This window comes from Macaca fascicularis, chromosome 7 (genome assembly GCF_037993035.2).
Source record: "Macaca fascicularis isolate 582-1 chromosome 7, T2T-MFA8v1.1".
NCBI lineage: Eukaryota > Metazoa > Chordata > Mammalia > Primates > Cercopithecidae > Macaca > Macaca fascicularis.
Window position 1 is genome coordinate 31,015,009 of NC_088381.1, and position 21,318 is coordinate 31,036,326.

At 37.3% G+C, this 21,318-nt stretch overlaps 1 protein-coding gene across 1 annotated transcript in view; it reads left to right on the forward strand.

Annotated features, from left to right (window-relative positions):
- The window catches only part of UNC13C (unc-13 homolog C), a 649,809-nt gene that overhangs the window by 572,864 nt on the left and 55,627 nt on the right, over positions 1-21,318 (forward strand). Inside the window, exon 29 of the mRNA XM_015452851.3 lies at positions 10,312-10,459. Coding sequence (XP_015308337.3) covers positions 10,312-10,459 — 148 coding nt within the window. The remainder of the gene's footprint in view (positions 1-10,311; positions 10,460-21,318) is intronic.

The window sequence follows — 21,318 nt, forward strand, 5'->3', positions numbered from 1 at the left end:
CAATCTCAGACACCAGACACTGGCCTTGTTCTTTGTGGACAAAACTACTATTTGGTGTCCAAGGTCCAATAAATGGGTCCATGCCATTTGTCTTGTTTCTCCAGGACTGGAGTCTGATTCTGGTCCTCCTGAGCCTCAGAGCCTGTGTCAGTTCTCCAGTCCCCCTCTTCCCTAACTTCTATGATGCCAACTCTTTCTCTGGGCACCTCCATGCTAGGCCTGCTGTGCCTGCTATGAGACTCTCTTGACCCTGTGCCCTGCCCATCTGCCAAGGTATTCACCCGATATCTGATTTTCAGTGACTGTCATCAGTTTGCCAAAGCTGAGACTCCCTTTATCTTGTCTGTCTGTGAGATTTGCACCACCTTACTGTCCTGCAAAACACTAATTGTGAGATTGACTACAAAGGAATTCAGGAGAACGAAGAGTACAACTTAAAAGAGTTTTAATTCCAAGAGCAAGAAACTCAATGTCTACCCAGAGCCAAGCCAAAGGAGCACTATGATGCAAGCAGAGACCTTATGAGAAAGATGACCATAGATCAAAGGAGAACACGCTACCCGTGCTAATTTCCGATGGCTGCTAAAGAGATAATCTTTAATTCCTCCTCAGCTCAGTTTAATTGAATAAGCTAGAAATGAGAAAACAAAGAAGGAAAGTGCTATGGAGTTTTTAGAATATAGGCTGAAATAATGTTTTACATTTTCAAATTTCTCTTATGTATATACATCATTTCCTGTGATCCTTGTAAATATCCTGGGTGTTAGATAGGTCAAGAATGATTATTCACATTTGATAATTGAGAAAATTAAAAGTGAGGGGATTTTAGTTGTTTTTCCAAGGCCATAGCTCTGCTAGTAATTGGCAAGGCTGAGAAAGGACTCCAAACTCTAAAGTCAGTGTCCTTGCTTCTATGTCACATATTTTCAATGAGTGTTTACAAAGTTTAAGTAAAATGTAGCAGGCTAAAAGGGATACTTCTTCAGAGAGATTACTTCTTGCTATATTAAAATACTATGTCAATTACTTGGACTATTTCATAATTATTTTAAAATAATGTAAAACCTTTCAGCCTCTATACAAGCATTGATGAAAATATGAACTTTTCTAAATATTAAAACTTTAATTGGACTGGAACTATTTTATAACACCAGTCACATGTAGCTTCTATTATAAGTCAAGACTGTCAAATATGGCAGGAGTAACAAAAAATATGATCATCTGCTGCAGTTAGGATGGTTGGGCTTTGAGACATTACATTTACCCGACAAAGCAACCAAATCAACAATGTTTGAAAGTAAAAGTAGAAAGGTGGCAGCTGTGAGACAGATAACCAGTCACCTAATCTGTGTGTGCAAACTAATAGGGAGGCCAATAGGGAAATTTTAAAGGAGTTCTAGCTGGACTTTGAGTTCCAACCCCATATCTCAGGAAGACTCAGGACTGACATGAGATTCCCCTAAATGTAGATTTCTTTCAAAGAGAAATAGCAGTTACACTTTGACTTGAAAAAATACTGAATGATTTAATTTTTCCCATCCTTTTAAATTCCCCCAGAACCCTTGTTATAGGGGCCTGAACATGACACTATATTATATGTTGCAAATATATTTGGCATCATGCAGTGGCAATACTGAGGTTTCTCTAAAACTAATAAACGTGAATCAGGGCCCTCTAGAAATCTGCATTTCTTGGTATAAGGAAAGGAATTTAACTGTACATTCAAATTTAGCTTTGGAACTTATTACTTTCTTGTTTAATCCTAGATAATACCATTTCTTATGCTCAGGACTCCAGGCAAACAGAAGAACATGATGATGAACCACATTTTATTCCTTTGCGTTTGTTACCCTCACAGAGGTTCTACCCTATCCTGCTATCCCCATTGCCCATGGGGTGATTCCAGTGGCTTTTTCTCAGCATCTTCTTTTCACTATTATAAGTAGTTTTGCCTTGGTTAAAATCCAGCTGCTCATGAGAAGAACAAAATAACCTACCTATGGAGGATTGCAATTCAAATATCATTATTTGAGAGCTTACTGTAGGTAGAAAATATGGTGAGCAATGAGGTGGTGGCTGGAGATGAGAGCACTTGCCTTTGACTTGGGAACAAAACCATCTACAATCAGTAAAATAATTGTGGACAAAGGATGGGGGAGGGCAGAGAGGGTGATGAATTTTCTCTGACTGTCCAGGGAAAAGCTTCCCAGAGAAGGATATTTGGGAATGTAGAGGATAAAGAGGGAAAAAACAATGGGAGGAAGGCATTGCAGGCCTACAGAAAACACAGCATGAGTGACAGAAGAGAAAGCGTTGGTCAGCATGAAAACTTTAAATAGTCTAGTGTAGAAGAACCGATCATGACTGGCTGAGTATCACAGGGAATGAAAGAGGAACATTGGATTGGAGCCAGAATGCTGAGGCTTAAACACCAAAGAAAAGAATCTCAACTTCAGTTTGTCAGCAAAAGAGAAACACTGAAATATTTTATGGGCAGGAAGAGCATATTTTGATATGGTGTGTTAAAGAGGACTCCAGTTGTGGTAGAAAATAATTTTTTTAAATATCTGTCAAATAATTTCTAAAAAAATAAAACTTTAGTGGCTAACCTCTAAAGTTATAAAGTTAAGGTGGGTTATGATTATATCTAAGTTTGCAAAATGAGCTGTCTGCCTGGATTTGCCAAAAATATGATACAGGTGTTGGAAAGAACAAAGTAATGATGGAAAATTGCTACCAAAATAGTATATTTAACAAAAAAGGGAATTCTTCTTATAATCTTGTAAAGAAACAATAGCATGTTCCCATGAGTCAGTAAAAATACATTGTGAAAGATCTTCAATCTTGAAAAGTTTGAAGTGTTAAAAGAATTCAGAGTTTTATTGGGATTATAAAAAAATAGCTTGCCAAGCATGCAGGCAGTATTTTTCCTGATTTTATAGAATTTAGCAGTACTTTTTTTTTTTTTTTTTTTTGCCTCTCAAATCATAACCAAGTCTCAAGTGCTTTACTTTCTGAAAAGTTATGAAGAAAAAAAAATCTAGTTATTTTTCAAGGTAAAGAAAATGATACTTTGTATATAGCTCCTTCCTACGTTAGAGGTGATAATAGTGCTCCTTGTCACACATCCTGACATTTGTGACACCAGCATATTAATGTATCTAGGGTGGAAGCCTTTACAAATCGCAGAAGATGGCTATGAATTACAAAAGTAAATAAAATACTGGAAACTACATGGGAAATTACACCACTAACAAGTATAACATCAGGATAGGAGGTGATTAAGAGAGAGAGAGAGAAAGACAGCAATGTGTACATTATTCTCCTCTCCTATGGAAATAATAATACTACTTAAAAGATTATTGAAAGAAAATTACATGAGTCATCACATATAAAGCAATTAAAACAGGCATATAGAAAACGCTTCATAAATATTAAGTTGACACTTATATTGCCTGATGACTGGTTCATTTTGGAGGCTTCTCTTTCCACTCTTAAGCCCAAGACCCCACATACTCTACTGCAGCCAACGTGTTTCTTTTTTCCTCCTTTCCCAATAAACCCTTTAATTCCCTCTCAAAGGAGCTAACTATTAAATCTGACTCTTTCCCTCGCCAATAGTTCAAGTCCTTAACGCTTTGTCCTCTGGCCTTTTGGTTTCCTGTGCCCAGAACCTTTACCCTATAAGAGCACAGCCCTGGTCAGATTCTTTAACACCTGAGACTCCCCTTTGAGAAGCAGTGCTGTTCCTTCTCTCCGGGAGTTTCTAGTCCAGATTAAAAGCTGAGAGAGAGAGGCACATTGAAAATGAAATAATGATACGTGTTAACTTACAGCAGTGTAAGAAATGGAACAGGTGATCCAAATACTAGTTGAGGGAAACAGATTTTAAAACATCATAAAGTTTTAGAGAATGTGATCAACCAGTATGAACTCAAGAGATCAGGAAAAGCTGTTATGGTCTTGAAGGACAGATGGGAGTTTACAGGCTGGATAGAAAGTTTTTTGGAGGAAGACTCATGACATGAACAACAACAGGAAAAAAGGAATTTCACCATGGGAAGGCACAAGACAAGAAGGCTGGGAGGCAGTGAGTAGACCACTCTTTGGACTGGCCTGGACTGAACTAGGTGTTGGCGTAATGAAGCAGTGTAAAATGAGGTTGATGGGAAATGTTTAGGTTGAAAATAAAGAGGTCCTTGTGTGCCCTCATTATGTTTCATAAAAGAGGATTCACTGATGATTTTGAAAACGTTATGCTAAAGTCATTTCAGCAATAGGAATCTTATAGAAATGCACAAATTAGATTGCATAGTTCAAGATTATAGTCAGAGATTTCAGTTCCATTTCTTTAGTTCCTAAGATGATGAGAGCTATCAGCAAGGTGGTGGCTTTAGGAGGAGAATGGGAAGGATGGATATGACTGACACAAGCCAGGGAGAGTTGTTGGAACTTGGCAACTGAATATGGGGTAAATGGGAAAAGGAGCCCAAAATGCCTCAGAGATTTCAGCCCCAGTGACTGAGAGAGCATGGTTCCACCAAGAAAAATGGAAGGCTGTTTTCCTAGTGCCATGTTGGAGTTAGATGCGATGGCAGGAACGTGGAAATAAATATTGAAGAACCTGCTTGAGATAGGGGCTGATGCTTAAAACACAATGCTGAGTTCTATGTTGAGTTCTATGTTATTCTGTCAACTAAATATATTTTTTACAATTGGAAAGAACTCCAGCATTTACAAAGTTCTTCCAGTTAGAGCAATTACAAGTTTACAACACCAAAAGTAGAATGGATGTTTCTGCTACCATTCTATACATGAATTAACTGATAGCCTAAGAGGTTAAATAACCTATGCAAAAGTCCGACTGTATAGAGGACAGATGAAGAATTATATTTTCTAGCATATTATAAGGATCCGAGAATCAAAGAGGTTAAGAGGATTCTAGACTCTCAGAATTGGAAACATGACTCAGCATCTCCCACTCTTGCCACATCATCTACAATGTTGTCAGCACATGGTCATCTGGCCACCACTTAATAGTGGCCAGTGATGAGACCTCACTAACTTACAAGTGGAAGTTTTGATTTTTAAGATGCACTATTATTGGAAATTTTTGATGAATGTATCGAAGAAAAATCTGCTCTCCTGCTGTGTATTGGTGCTCCTTCTGTTCTTTGGAACTACCATAAAATTATTCTGTTTCCTTTTCTGTGTGATAGACTTTCAGATATTAAAGAAAACTATCATGCCATCCCATATCATCTGAAGCTGTTTATTGAATAACATGCCTCCTAGACCTTATGAAATTCTTGTCACCTGTCTTTAAATGGCCTCCACTTTTCATATTTCTTATAAATGATGAAGCCCAAGAATGAACTTAATATCCCAGATGTGTTCTAACCAGCGAAGAATGTTCCTGCCTTACCAAACCCTTATGCTTGACCTGTCTACCTATTTTGATGCATGATCAGATTTCACTTGCTTGAATAGCTGCCTTCTCACTTATGCAATCATGTTGAACTTGACAGCAGATAAATCTTTATGACTTTTTTAAAATTTCTGTTGTTAAGCCACATCACCCCCATTCTGTACTTTGTGATAAACATGAATATGAATATTTATTATAAATTCTGGCTTTTTAGTTTCCTCTTTGCCATCTCATTCTAGAAATGTTGACCCAGCATTCCAGACTACCAGGACCCTTCTAAAGCCAAATTTTGTCATCCAGTGTAACAACTTTAAGCTTCAGCTCAACTGCACATCTGTCAAACATGCTTTCTGCTTTGTAAGTCCATAGCAAAAATATCAGCCATGATAGAGAGGAAGAGAGAATTTCATCCAGCTAATATCTTTACCCTTCTTTCCACTAAACAACCAACTCCTCTACAGTCCTTCAACTGAGAGGTTACAAATTATTTTCTTCAATAAGGAGGAAGTGACCTGTCCTAATTGTTTTTGCCCATTTTTTCCTGCTACTTTAGACCATTGTAAGTAAAGCATCTGAACAGATCAAACTGAAGTTTCTTAGATTATACTGTAGGCCACAGAGGAATTATAAGAGACCAAGTCTTGGGCTTTTGTTTAGAATCAATGGAAAATAATGCACTTTTCACATGTGTAATGAAAACATCCAGAAGGCTTTAAACCCCACGTTTACAAATTCCTTTCTAGCATGTTATCCCCCAACAAAATGCCCATTATAATGAGTAGAAATCAACTATACTGCACTGAGCTATGGATAGTGGGTTTTGTCTAATAATTAAGACATTTACTTCTATACATCACCCTCACATTTATATCCTTCAAACCCAAGCCTCAGCAAAATGTGGATTCTACTCTCCAGTTCCTTCAGAGTCATGTGCATAGAGTCAAATTTGAATGTAAAATCTCTGAATGCCAAGATCCATGTAATAATTGCAGCCCCCTTTCTCCTGATTATCTGTGCCAGTAAGATAACCAGACTGGTGCTCGGAGATGCTCTCATTCCAGGTTTTGAACACTGTGTGAAAGGTTTTCAGAAAGTAGCATTCTCGACGAGTTTGCATTTGCATGACCATAGAAATCGCCTTCTTCATTGTTAGAGTGAGGAGCCTATGACATGTGTTATTTGACTGTGTCCATTGAACGGGATATTTTCATTCTTACCACCTGGCCATTTGTTTTCTCTTCTGACATAGCTACCGTCTGTCCTGGGTTTCTGTCTCGGGACATTTCATATTGGAAAATACACTCCAAAGACAAAGGCATTAATTTCTGCCCTTACAAAACTTCTATTCAGTAAATATCCTGCTAGAGACTTTAATGGAATAACAAGTAAAACTCTATGGCTAAAAAAGAGGAAGTCAGTTGAGTATCGTACCTAAAACCCTTGGGTTTCCTCAGGTACAAGCACACACCTTATTTATGATTTCTTTTCCTGATTAGTCCCCAAAGTCCCAGAGTCCTACAAAATAATGCCTTAGTATTAAAAATATGCCTTTCTAGAAAATTATTTTAAAAGATTCAGTACAAGTACTTAGTTTATGCCTTCATAGCTTAACCCTTTTTACCTTCTGCTATGAAGTTTTCCAGGCCCTCAATAATATCTCAATTATATGAAGTTCAGTGACATTCTTCTATTCTTCCCAATCATATTCCATAAAACACTTGTATTCCCAAAGTATTAGCCCAGTGATATAGGTGTCCTATGGCCTAATAATTTTAGCAACAAGGTATATTAATAAAAGATTACACAGATCTCTTTACCACAGTATGCCTCAGAGCCTTTACCATGTTAATAAGCATTGGGAATTTTTAGGAGTGCAGTGTCATCTCTTAACTTCCATTGGCCCTCTACTACCTAGAGGCAGCACGGGTTTAGTGATGGGTATAGAATAACAGTAGAAAACAGTATTTGAAAAACTATATCTAGATTATACTTGGAGAACTACGAACACTTCAGTTCTCCTTAAATAATGCCGAGACTACCAGGGTTTCTCTTGGTTACTTGGTGGGGTTGTCCTCTTTTTCTAGTTCTTGAGGGTGAATTACCTACTGGCTGCTAAAGTTAAAAACAACAGTACTTAAAAACTCATAGCCACCAAAGAAGTCATTTCTTTGGAAGCCTTTGCTGACTCCTTAGACAACAGAATTGCGTGCCTCCCCGATTATCTGTATTTTCAAATCATTTTTCTAACACCTACAATGTGTTGTTGAAGTCATGTGTTTAAATGTTGGTTACATTTCCTACTAGATCATAATACCTTTGGGAGCAACCACTGTGTCTCTTTTGCTTTATAATGTTAGCATCCAGTACAAGGTCTGGCTCATGATACAGATTTAATAAATATTTATGAAAGAAAAGAGGGAAAAAACAGGTGGCACAGCAGACACTACCACAGATGCTGTCAAGTGTTAAGGTGACTGAAGAATCCACAGTGCAATCTTACAAATTAGACAGTAAATCCTGTGGTCATCCTTATGAATGCTATCACTCATGCTACTTTACATACACTGTTAAAGAACAGTTTTTAAAAGAGGGTATAATTGTGATATTCATGCAGTTATAAAATGTGTCAAAATGTTATTTTATTCATCAATTAGTGAGGGAACCAGTTAAGATGTTACGACTGTCTCAAAGGAGAATTCCAGAAACCAAGCATATATAAGCAATAAGAAAAGCTGGAATAGAGGAAAGAAAGATTTATCCACAGAGCAATATTCAGTTTTATTCTGCCCAAAATAATTAATTTGTATTATGAGGGACAAATATCATCTATACTATTATTATTAATTTTCTACAATGTATAGAGTTTTAAAGTAGCCCAAGAACAATGAAAAGTGAGAATAACCCAAATGTGTATCATAGACAGAATACCCATTAATCTTTTCTGCTCCTTTTTTCCCAGAAATGGCAAATTTTCATTTTATCAGTTTTGGTTTTCCTTCCCTCTCTTCCTCCTCCTCTTTCTGCTCCTCCTCATCCTCCTTTATTGTAATCATTTAGCACTTATGCTCAGGTTTGATAAGACTGAGGCTTACCTGAGAAATATTAAGAAAGAGAGAGAGTGTGTTTTCCTTTCCAGAGTTTCCCTCCTACTCTTGGCTTGGTTTCTAGCACTGCTCTTTACTCTCAGGCACAGTTATTTCTTTGGATGGCTCCTTGATTCATTATGTAAACAGTCCTCCAGAGAGCACTCCACTACCCTTCTAGGAGATACAGAGTCAAGACCAATCTAAATACATTTACGTGTATCCCTCTCAATATATCCATGAAATCTTTTTTCCATCCTTAAATACTGTGTTTCTCAAAGAAAGGAATTATCATATTTTTTTCATCTGTTAAGGCGCCCGAAACAGTTCTGGACTAACAGTCCTCTAAATACTTTCTGCATGTGAAAATGTTTTAACATTCTTTATAAGATCCAGGTGTAGAACAATTTTAAAATTATGTTTTTGTATTCTCCTAAAGAGAAGACATTTTCTCCGTGCCTCCTTTTCATAGCATATGTAGTTTTTGCCACAGCCTGTGTTTTCACGGAGTACCTAGCTAGAATCAGTGAATGGAACTTCAAAGGTCCATAGGTTTCTTTCTCCCTGGGGAGGGTATCTGTAATTGTACCAGTCTTTCTTAAGTTTAAATCCCGATTGCCTAATTTCTTTGGCCTACACCATGAATGTCCTCTACAGTATACTCTCTGAAAGTAGAACCAGATGCTTGCTAATACCCATAAAATTTTTCTGCATCTCTCCTTGAATAGGGAAAAAAACTGCGATAATTATGATTTTTGCAGCTCATTGAAATGTCCTGCCTGAGAAATTCTTAAGGAGTGGGAAAGAAGAATGACACATACCCATTTAGGGGAGTGTCTCTGAATAATTTCTTGAGCTTCTTTGGCATATTTCATTCTGTACTAATTATAGATCACAGTGAGCCATAGTTACTAGTGAGTGCTTTGTTTCCTCTAGTATTGTTGGTACAGGAAGAGAGAAAGAGAACCATTTATCTAACCTTAATAGAATATTATAAATCTATTATTTATAAACAGGTAGAAAAAAGCATCCTTAGTTCTATCATATATCTCTAGACAGTCTGCATTTCCAAGAAATGTCTGTCTGTGCATAACACTTATAGTATGAAAAATGCTAACATCCCTCAGTGACCACATTTATTGTCAATGACCATATATCTTCTCTATTACCTTATTTATACATTTTGGAATATTTTGAGTTTGGTTGAATAACGATAGCAAAAACAAGTTTTATTATATTTATCAGACGCAAGGTTCAAGGGCTGTTGGATTTCCAAGGACCACTCTGCCTTGTCAGCTTGGCCTATATCTGCACCACTGTGTGATTAGAGGATTGGGCAGATGGAGTGGCAGACACTTGACCTAGAATTGCAAACTGGTATCTGGAAAATATGTGGCCAGAAGCTACCTTCCCTATGAAATTTTGACAACCCTAGGTATTTTTCTCATGTTCAAGAAACAGAAGTCAATAACCAAGTCGATAATTGTGACCTAAACCCATTATTCTATAAGGATTCTGACTGCTACATCAGCATGATCTCATTTGTTTAAAGTTTTGCATAAGAGAAAAAGGATTAGGCCTTCTGTGATATGAGGTCTGTGAGGCTGAGTGTCATTTCAGAGATGTCTAGGGGACCTGAATTAGATGTTAATAACTTAGCAATGGGAAAATAGTGGAACCATTTTTTGTATCTTGCATTGATCAAATTGTATTATTCCATTTGAGCTTCTCTATTAGAGTAATAAATTCCTTCCTGCACTACTTCTCTCTAAATGCCTCTGCTATTTTTTTTCTTCGTAGCAATACTTTCATGCAGGAGGAAATGGCCTGAAAAAGAATTTCTTGGAGAAAAGCCCAGATCTTCAGTCTCTGAGATATGCTCTCAGTCTTTATACCCAAACTACTGATGCCTTGATAAAGAAATTCATAGATACTCAAACCTCACAGAGTAAGTAACACATAGGACCTGAGAATAAGGTAAACTGAATACTAAACTAAAATTTAACATCAGAATTATTATGTATAGTACTAATAATTTTGTGCTGTTGTGAATTGAAGTATCATTAAAATGGAGAGTTATGGTTAATAGAGAATACTAATATTTTTTAGTGTTCATGAATTGTAATTTTATAAATAATTTTAATAACACTAATATATTCCGTACTAAAGCTCTGTGGAATGGCTGACTTGTTGGTGATTTTAACTTCCATAAAACTACTTTAAGTAAAATCTACTTTTTAAAATTTATGACCATGATATTTTCTTCAATTCAGTATTAAAAACTCAGTGGATTTCTGGTGTTGGTATCTTCCAAAAAAATGATAATAATTCCCTAAATCCTAACTTCAAATGTAAAATCCTGTGCTGTGGGGTTTCTATAAGGGAAATCTCATTTTATGCTAATTTCATATGAAAAAAATTACAAGATTTCTTTGAAACAGGCCAAGAGGCAGGCTTGGTATTTTATTTGAAACTCAGATATGTTTCATGTGTCAAAGTTCCCACCTCATAAGCTTCTAAGATATTACTGTTCAAAAGTGTTTCTTTCAAGTTGCTTTGTGATTTATTATATTTTGGTGATTATATGTATTTAAGATCTGATATTTCTAAGAGATTATTGAAAATGTCAGTGTGAGTCAAAAGAGCCAAATGCAGGCTCAAACTTCAGAAACTAGTAAGTTATACTACAGAAATAATAAAAGTAAGTAAGAGGACACTGTCTTCATTCATGAAAGATCCTTGGAAAAGGGAAAATACAGATAATTTTTTAATTATGATGAAAATACCCTGGACTCACCATTTTTTCCTCTTGGATACATTAATTTTTCTCCCTATATCAAGGATAAAGCTAAAGGTGCTAGGTAGGTAGTCTGCGTATAGCACTTTATGCTTTCTGATACTGTCCAGTTAAAAATTACAATTATCCCTTTTCATATACCCCAGGTTATACTGTGGGATATTTCTTTTTTGATATTTTTATAACAACAAAGTCGAGCTCATGAGAGATTGTCAAGAGATGCAGAAATATTCAAAACATTTTTACCTGAATGCATGGTCATGCTCCCTTAAGGTTTTCCACAGTGTTTTTGGGAATGGAAACTAAAGGGAAAGAAGAAGAGGTCCTCAATGCTTCCTATATTATTGCATCTAAATGCTGGTCTCTCGTGTGTGTTTCTGGGGACCTTCCTATCTGTACATTTCCTTGAGGAGTGAAATCTATTTCAGATCGATTCCTGTCAGTGTCTCCTGTGACTGCCTACTGCAGATATGCCATAGATTCATGCTGCTTGAAAATCCATTTCTTGTGGCTAGCCCTCTGGAATGGGATTCCAGCAAGTAAGCTAAAGCCCAGCTTCCTCTCGTGAGGTCCACTTGAGCCAGAGAAAACTCATACCTTCTTCCCAAATTGTTGGTGGTAATGGAGACTTCTCCACTACTACCCAATTTCTCCACCCTGCCATTTCTCTAAAATTCTCTTTTCTACCTGTACATAAGTATTTATACTTCCACATTAGGGGAGGGACAATGCTATGGCTTGATGTAACACGACCATGTTCAATAATAAATGGAGGCAAGCTAAAGTCTTCTCAGTTAGTGAATCCAGGATTTCTGAGGAATATTCATTCCATCTCTTTTGTTTTTATTCTATCACAATCCCATCTCAATATTCATGACCATAGACTGAATAATAAAGATAGTCAACACTACACCCTTTAGAAAATTGTGATGGGCAAGAGAGATAGATGAGAATTAGCTACATTTTAGAATGATTTATAGAACCATAAAAATGAAAATATAGTGGAAGATACAATACTTATTTCTGTAACAGATCCTAAAGTTATAGTTCATACTTATAACTTACAAATTCTTCTGTCCAGTCCATGTTCTCTTTGGCGCCAAAGGAAACTCAACTTCCAAGATTCCTTAAGTGACAGAGAAATATAGAAAAGTTTAATTATTGGGGTCTTGTTTATATAGAGTGCTATCTGATTGTTTGAACATTTGACACTGGGCATGCTGAAATAGAGGCATTTGGGTTCCACCCTTTGAATTCCATTGGTACTCTTCCTGCAGATGATCATTTCCAATTAATAGTAGGATTTATTATCCTGTGTCTGTTATTCTACCTGGTTTTTTGGTGGCATGAAGTCCAAAATGACCAAATGGAGTTTCAGTTTCCAGTGCATATTAGCCCATTCTCACGCTGCTAATAAAGACATACATAAGAGCAGGTAATTTATAAAGGAAAGAGGTTTAATGGACTCACAGTTCAGCATGGCTGGGGAGACCTCACAATCATGGCAGAAGGCAAAGGAGGGGCAAAGGCATGTGTTACATGGTGGCAGGCAAGAGAGTGTGTGCAGGTGAACTGCCCTTTATAAAACCATCAGATCTCATGAGACTTATTCACTAGCACAATAACAAAACAGGAAAAACCCATCCCCATGATTCAATTACCTCTCACCGGGTCCCTCCCATGACATGTGGGAATTATGGGAGCTATAATTCAAGAAGAGATTTGGGTGGGGACACAGCCCAACCATATCACAGTGTAAATACTGTTGCAGTTGTCCAAATAATTGGCTAGCACTTAGCACAATACCAAATACCCATGAATAGTTATTGTATTTCATTTTTGTTATTTTAACTTAGATTTTGTTATATAATTTAGAAATATCATAGTGGTGTTATAGTATCAATCAAATATAAAGCAGTAATAGCTGACACTGCTTACTGCAAACACCTGCCACTCTGCCTGAGGAGCCACAGGCACAGGCTCAGTCCCATGAAGGACCAGCTGGAGGGCCAGAGGGTTAATGCCTCAGGGAGCAGCCCCCTACCGATGAAATACAGGAAGTTGGTGGGTAAGAAAGGAAGAAGAGAAAATCTCCATCTTCCTCATTTGTGACAACTCTGATGTGTATTCTAAATACACAGCACTCTAGAGTGTCCCTGTGAGATGAGATCATTTCCCTCCGAAGACTGGCTTGACACACACTTATTTTTTACTTACTATTTTTTTTTTTAGCTTACTTTTTTCTTTTCTCACCTCCTGGCTCCTTTCCCAGTGTTTCCTGGGATCCCTCCCCAGGCAGACCACTTACCTTTTGATGCTTGTCTCAGGTTTGCTTCTGGGAGAACCCAAGCCTAAGGTCACATGGCTAAAAAGCAGGGCGCCAGATCCTGGCTCAAAACGTATCTAGACTCTGTGCCCTGAGCACTGTGACCACCCCTCCTTAATGACAAGTGAAAAGGCTCACTACCTTGAATGAATGTTTCCCCGTTACTTGGGCTTTCTCTCTCATGTTTTCTTAATTTAGAAATACAGAACTAATTAATGAAATACAACTTTTTAAATGAGTAAGTATTATCTGGGGGAAAAAAAAAAGCTTGTATTTTTTTCCAAATAATAAGCATAATCATTTACCTTATGATCATAAACCCAAAGTGGTTTTTTTGTCTGTTTAATTTTTTTTTTTTTTTTTTTTTTTTTTTTTGAGATGGAGTCTTGCTCTGTCACCCAGGCTAGAGTACAGTGGCATGATCTCGGCTCACTGCAGCCTCTGCCACCTGGTTCCAGCGATTCTTCTGCCTCAGCCTCCTGGGTAGCTGGGATTACAGGAACAGGCCACCATGCCCAGCATTTTTGTATGTTTTTTAGTAGAGACAGTTTCACCATGTTGGCCAGGCTGGTCTCGATCTCCTGACCCCAGGTGATCGGCCCACCTCAGCCTCCCAAAGTGCTGAGATTACAGGTGAGAGCTACTGTGCCCGGCCTGTCTCTTTAATTTTTAATCCATATTCTGTGGGGTAAATTACTATTTCAAACTATTTCAAATGCGTTGAATTATTATTTAAGTGCTATTTAATCAAAATGTGTGTTGTATAAAATGTCTTGTGATCCTTTAGAAATCTAAGCGCACTTTTCAAAGCATTTCTGTTTTACTTTTCTTATTCTCATATAATTTCCCCTTAACTCCATTTTCTTCTTTCCCTTTCTCATCTCCTTCTCTTTTTTGTTTTTTTCCCTTGCTGTGTTAGAAAAGTAACTATAGCATTTGATATAAGGAAAACGTCAATAGCTTATCATTGATTTTTTTCACTATTTTCAAGTTTTAAGACATACTTCCCTTTAAAAATATGTTTAATTGAATTCAACTTTTTAATAAATGGGTTTATAAGTGTGGCAAACCTCTTGTATCTTGCTCATTTACTCTTTTTTCCTTCTTCACCTCTTTCTTGCTCTTTTCTGTCCTATGTTTGAACTCTTACCTCCTTCATTATTCTCTTGTGAAAGAGATTTGGATGTCATCCTTCTGAAGCAGTTAGACAAAAAGAAAAAAAAATACTCTACAAGGAATTGAATCCCATTAGAAATTTATGAGCCACATAATTCAAATGTGATTTTTCATATGGGAAAAACAGTCTTCTCTTCTCTCTCTGTTCCAAACATGGGAAATAAACAAATCTGAAATGGATGTAGAATTATTCTTAAGTTTTTAAGTGGAACTGAGAATTTAATATATGAGTAACATGTTTATTATTCTAGAAACGTACTGCAATACTAAAACACCATCTTATTCTGCATCCATTTCACAAACATTTACTCAGTGTCACCTCTGAGCTAAGTTTCATACAATGAGAAATATGGTCAAAGGTGAATATGATGTTATGTATGCAAGTTGCTCTAATACAGCGCTTCTTAAGTAGGGGTGGTTTTCTCCCTCAGGAGACATATGGTAATGTCTGTACATCTTTGGATGTCACATCCTGGGGTGGTGGTCCTGTTACTGGCATCTAGTGTAGAGGCCAGGAATGTTGCTAAACATCTACAGTGCATAGGACAGCCTTCCTGTAATACAAATTCATCTGGCTCTAAATAGCAATAGTGCTCAGTCTGGGACACCCTACTCTAATACAGGCTGAAAAGTAAGAAGTGAAATTTTGGCCTGAAGAGACAGAAAAAGGCAGAGAGGTGGTTAAGTATATTGGGTCATGAGAAGGTAGAAGAAGAAATGTATTCTGGATAAAGAAACTGTCCAGGAAAGTATGTACTTGCAATCTTATTTTAAAATCCCAATGTGGCAAGCATGTCCACAGTATATTGTCACTGGTGAAAAAACATAATTTTTTTAAAAACAAAATTCACCACATCACCCCCTATTTTAATCAATAGATATTATTAAAAGTATCTTAAATTTCTTTGCACCATTAAAATATATAAAAATACTGTGGTAGGTTTAATGTAACATTAGCAGAAATTTTAATATATGTTGGAATTATCCCATGTTATTTCTCCAAAATTTGACTCGGTGATTTAAAATGGATAGCTAGCTTGAAATATTACATTTTTATTGCTGTTTTTTTTCTTAAGAATGCATTACTTACAGTTTTAGAAGCTGGTAGAAAATTTATTTCTTGCATCTTGATTACAATGTTAATAAAAAAAATTTTTTTTTGTAATGGCTATTTCATTATACCAAGGGCTCTTTGAATATTTCATGCAGGAGCAGACAGTGAAAAATGAATAAAACTTGAACATATTAAGTACAGTTTTTTCGATGAATAACACAATTTGAAATAAGGCACAGAATGATGAACTGCTGAGCCATCCTCTGTTTCCTTCTCTGAGTTTTTATTGCAGCTTGAGTGACCTGAATCACAAAAGCTTCACACAGAAAAGGGATATTTTATATAGAAATTACAGCTGTCCGACCAAAATATTAATAGTTAATGCCTATGTGAATTAAAATACAAGAGCTGAAGTGTTTTTATTCTGTGATCTGTCCTCTTTTTTCGTTTTAATGAGTGAAGTCTTTCAGTCCCTGCTTATTTTAAGTTTCTTAAAATTTAGATTAGATCGGCTGGGCGCGGTGGCTCAAGCCTGTAATCCCAGCACTTTGGGAGGCCGAGACGGGCGGATCACGAGGTCAGGAGATCGAGACCATCCTGGCTAACACTGTGAAACCCCATCTCTACTAAGAAATACAAAAAACTAGCCGGGTGAGGTGGCAGGTGCCTGTAGTCCCAGCTACTCCGGAGGCTGAGGCGGGAGAACGGCGTAAACCCGGGAGGCGGAGCTTGCAGTGAGCTGAGATCCAGCCACTGTACTCCAGCCTGGGCGACAGAGCCAGACTCCGCCTCAAAAAAAAAAAAAAAAAAAAAAAATTTAGATTAGATCATTTTGATCATTTTAATAACCTGTATCCTGCTGAAGTAGAGTACAATGTATTTTAATTTGAGATGGAAAGCAGATACCTACTGATTCCCATTCTGGAATCTATTAATATACTTCAGTATGCTTAGTGTATTGCATTAATGTTATGGGGAGATTGCTCACTCTTCTTTTTATTGGTCATTTTTATAATTTAAGTGGAAGAAATATGTCAGTTATTTATTATTATTATTATTTTTTGAAATGGAGTCTTTGTCACCCAACCTGGAGTGCAATGTCATAATCTCGGCTCACTGCAACCTCCGCCTCCTGAGTTCAAGTGATTCTCCTGCCTCAGCTTCCTGAATAGCTGGGATTACAGGTGCCCACCGCCACACCCAGCTAATTTTTGTAATTGTAGTAGAGACGGGGTTTTACCATGTTCGCCAGGCTGGTCTCAAACTCCTGACCTCAGGTGATTTGCCCACCTTGTATCCAGAATATAGGATGAAAAGTTTAAATGCCAGATTATATTATCCAAGCACACTTTTATTGTCAGGAGTAAAATTTGGAAGCGTCTCAAACATGTTATTTGGGATCATATCACCTAATGAAAGCATTGATTATCTCTAATTATATTCCTCAAACTATAGAATATATGCCCAGAAGTAGAAAATAAACCCTTTTCTGAAATGGTTCACTGTGGAAAAAATGAACCATTTTCTTATTAGAAATATAGAAGAACTTAGTATTTCATTGGCAGAAATACTGTTCTCAATTTTTTTTTTAAATGAACTTTTTGGCCAAGAGCCACAGCTGAAATTTCAACTGGATAGCCACCTATGGGAAAAAAATGCTGTGAAATGTCTTCAGTTCCTATGCTTGGTCATTTTCAACTTAATACTGATTTTAACACATAGAAGTTATTTCTCATATTGGCTGATAAGCTTGTCAGAGATAATCAGAGATCTGGAATCCTGTGCAGCAGGTCTGTGTCACTCTCTGCCCCTTAGGCACCATTGGACTATCTAGAATTGCCTTCTAAGACAAGAGGTTAGCATTTCTCTAGAGTCCTAAGTGTAAAACTGAGGAGAATCTGTGAAATATGACTCTTCAAACATTGCAGTCTTTCTGATGACATTAACTTCACCAAAGTGGATGAGGGTCTTCAGTGCACTCAAAGAGCTATACACAAATACCTTTAATAGGAGGGGTACTGTGATAGGATTCTAAGGATGTTGACTCCCAAAGTAGAAATGGCAAGTATTAAATCAGGTTACAGTGATGCTAAGCAAACATCTTGTGCACTAACCAAGTTGTCTACCTCTGTGCTATTCATCCCCCAAATCCTGCAAGACCAGTAGCATTCTCCACACTTCTCAGATTAAGACACGATGAGTAAAGATTTTACTAATAGATTTTAAAACTTGCTAAGGTAGTTGGTCAAGTAGATAAATGACAGAGACAACGTCCCTCCCACTGTCTCACGCTCATTTTCATCAGAAAGAAATCAGTCTATCATTATTCCTTCCCACAGCCCAAGCTTTCTTCTCCCTAGCTTTAAATAATTGGGTGTACTTCCTTCTCCACACTCTACATGTTAGCATCACTGAATCTCCCTTTTGTTCAGGCGATGATCTTTAAGCTGATACTCGGTCTTCATGTTGGCAATAAACCCCCTCCGCAAACTTCTAACTTCTTCCTCTGCTCCCCAGTTTCCCTTCATTCTGGCTTCAGTTACTGGGTAGACTCGGTAGACAGGACACCTTTTACGTAATAAAAGGAGGAATTGACGTTGTAGACATCCAATCTAAATGTAAGAAAATACATCCTGCTTCCAGGATACTCTTTCTAACCTAGCCTGGAGTCTACCATGCACATTTAGGACATTGCTGCATTGCTCTTTCCTCCCTGTCCCACTCTTCTCCACTCTTGTCCCCCACCAGCACACGGATTCATCTTGTGACAGTTCCCTAGCACAGTTGAGTCATTTCATGATTGATAGTTGGCAATCCTCTTCTCTCACAATGTAAGCCCTAGTAGGACAGGCAGTTGGCTTATTCATCTTTAAAATCTAAGTGCTCAGTACAGTACTGGATGCAAAGCAGGTGCTTAGTGAGTTTTAGAACAAATGAACACTATTAAATTCAATGCAGAAAATCTCAAACTGTGTAATATGACATAGTTCTCATATTTGAATGTATGTGATTACAGACTTTTGTTGAAGCAACTATGTTTGTGGTCCTGTTCTAGACACTGTAGAACATCCAAAGTGTGTATGATTGTGTGTGCATCCTTAGAGAGAAAAAAGTTTATAGTTTTACAACTGACACTATTCATTAATTATCATATAAGATAAAAGTAAGTGCCATTGGATAAATACAAAGGGATATATAAAGTTAAAAAGAGAGAATAAGACTACTTTTCTTCTTGAAATCATGAAGTTTTATTCAGTCTGTTACGTGAAACTCAAAAAATGACCAGGAAAAAATGAAGTATGTCCCTGTGCACAGTTTAGGGCACTGAAAGATCCATTTATCCTTTCATGTGACTTAGTTTTAGGAGTATTTGTCATGTGCCAGGCTTTGTGCTAGGTAAATTACTGTGAAAGTCTATGCCACATATCTCTTATTTGCCCCTTCTAATCTACTTTCCCCCCACTCCGTAGGAGGCTGAGCTGTGTGGGTCACAGTCTTGGGCCGGCTTACTCCCTGTTTCCCAAGTGGTTCAGACAGCAGGGAGCCTCTCCTAAGAGGGAAGAGAAAGTTCAGATATTCCTTCTCCAGTCTCCCTCTGGACAGGTTCCTCTCAGCCTGGCTCTGTCCTTTGACTCTAAGCCTCTCAATGTCTTTTCTAGAAAACTCTCTCTTTCCAGGTTCCAGTAACTCCTTCGTCCCCTCATGATTTATAGCTGAGGGCTGTTAGCAGCACCACTTTCCCTTGTCATTTCTCTAGAACCCAGCGAAACCCTCATAAAAAGTCTCTTCTCAAACCATCCTAAAATTCCTCAAATTCTAGTTTCCATCTGTTCGCCATTTATACTCTGATACAAGAAAAATCTTTAGAGTTTTGCCAGGTTTTTTTCCATGGCAACTCCTTCATTTGGGTCAAAGATGAACATGTTGAAATAAGCATTTCAAGCATCAGAATAATGCTCTTTGGAGTGAGAGAAAACATCAAATGTTGACACTCCTTTGTCCAGAATGAACAAACGAGCTCTCCACAGGAATATTTCCATTAGAATCTGGGCAGGACATCAAAATCCCAAATCCCACTTTCTCACAATACAGTTTATTTGGTCTAGCATTTTATCTTTTCTGGAAATCTGAAATCAGGTTAAGATAACTGGGAATCTTTGTAAAGTCATTTGTAAAATTTAAGAGTTCTCACAGCATAGAATAAGCACATGTTTATTGCATGTCATGCCATGGGGAAATTATCACTTTTAATGTAATGACAGACTAAAACGTACATATTTTTAGCTCAGAAAAGGTGTACTTCTAGTGATTCTTTATTCATTTTTTGTCATGAATACTTGAAAAATTACATTTTTTATAGCGTACACATTTTCAATCAACAACTATGTGTGTAATGTGTTTCTTTATTTCTCAATTTGGTGAGAGCCAGATCTCATTCCAAGGTTATACTGAATATCAGTGATTAGAATTCCTGTTTCCTGACTTCAAGTGTTCTCTGTTACTTGCCTCTGAAAGAGCAAGATTGGTTTAAATAATTATGAAGGTAACATACATGTATTCTCAAAAGAAACAGAAACACTTGACATTTGTTTACATCTGAAGTTATATATAAAGTTTACATATAAAGTAAAAACCACTCACACTACAGTTTACTACCGTTTATAAGCACCTTCGTGTATTTTTGTCACTTGAGCCTCAGAACAATCCTCTAAAGCCAGACAGAGGGCTGGGCATGGTGGCTCACACCTGTAATCATAGTACTTTAGGAGGCCAAGGTGAATGGATCACTCAAGGTCAGCAGTTCAAGACCAGACTGGCCAACATGGTGAAACCCCGTCTCTACTAAAAATACATGAATTAGCCGGGCATGATGGTACATGCCTGTAGTCCCAGCTACTCGGGAGGCTGAGGCAGGAGAATCTCTTGAACCCAGGAGGTGGAGGTTGCAGTGAGCAGAGATCGTGCCGTTGCACTCCAGCCTGGGGGACAAGAGTGAAAATCCATCTCAAAAACTAAATAAAAATTAATAAACAAAAAATAAAGTCAGACAGAGATATTCAGAATATTGGTGTAATATTCCAAAGGGCTTCTGGGTGCCCTTTTGTGACAGTCATCTCATCCAAGAGCAATGGATGTCACTGAAGTGATTTAAGCAAGAGTGCAACATGGGTAATAGACTGAAGGGAGACAAGACAGGAGCAGACAGACTTCCAGGCTCCAATAAAAATCCAGGTGAGACACGGCATGGGGCTTGGATGGTGGAATAGTGACAAAGAGATATGGACAGACTCAAGATATAGATCAGCAGTAAAATAGGCAAGTGTTAGTGAAATAAATCTTAAGTTAATAAAAGTTAGGATATAAAATTTCTTCTACAGGATTCCAAAGAAAAGCAACAATTACTTCTGTGTGATGAAAAGTGGGGCTGATTTTTTTTCTCTGCCTGCTTATAGT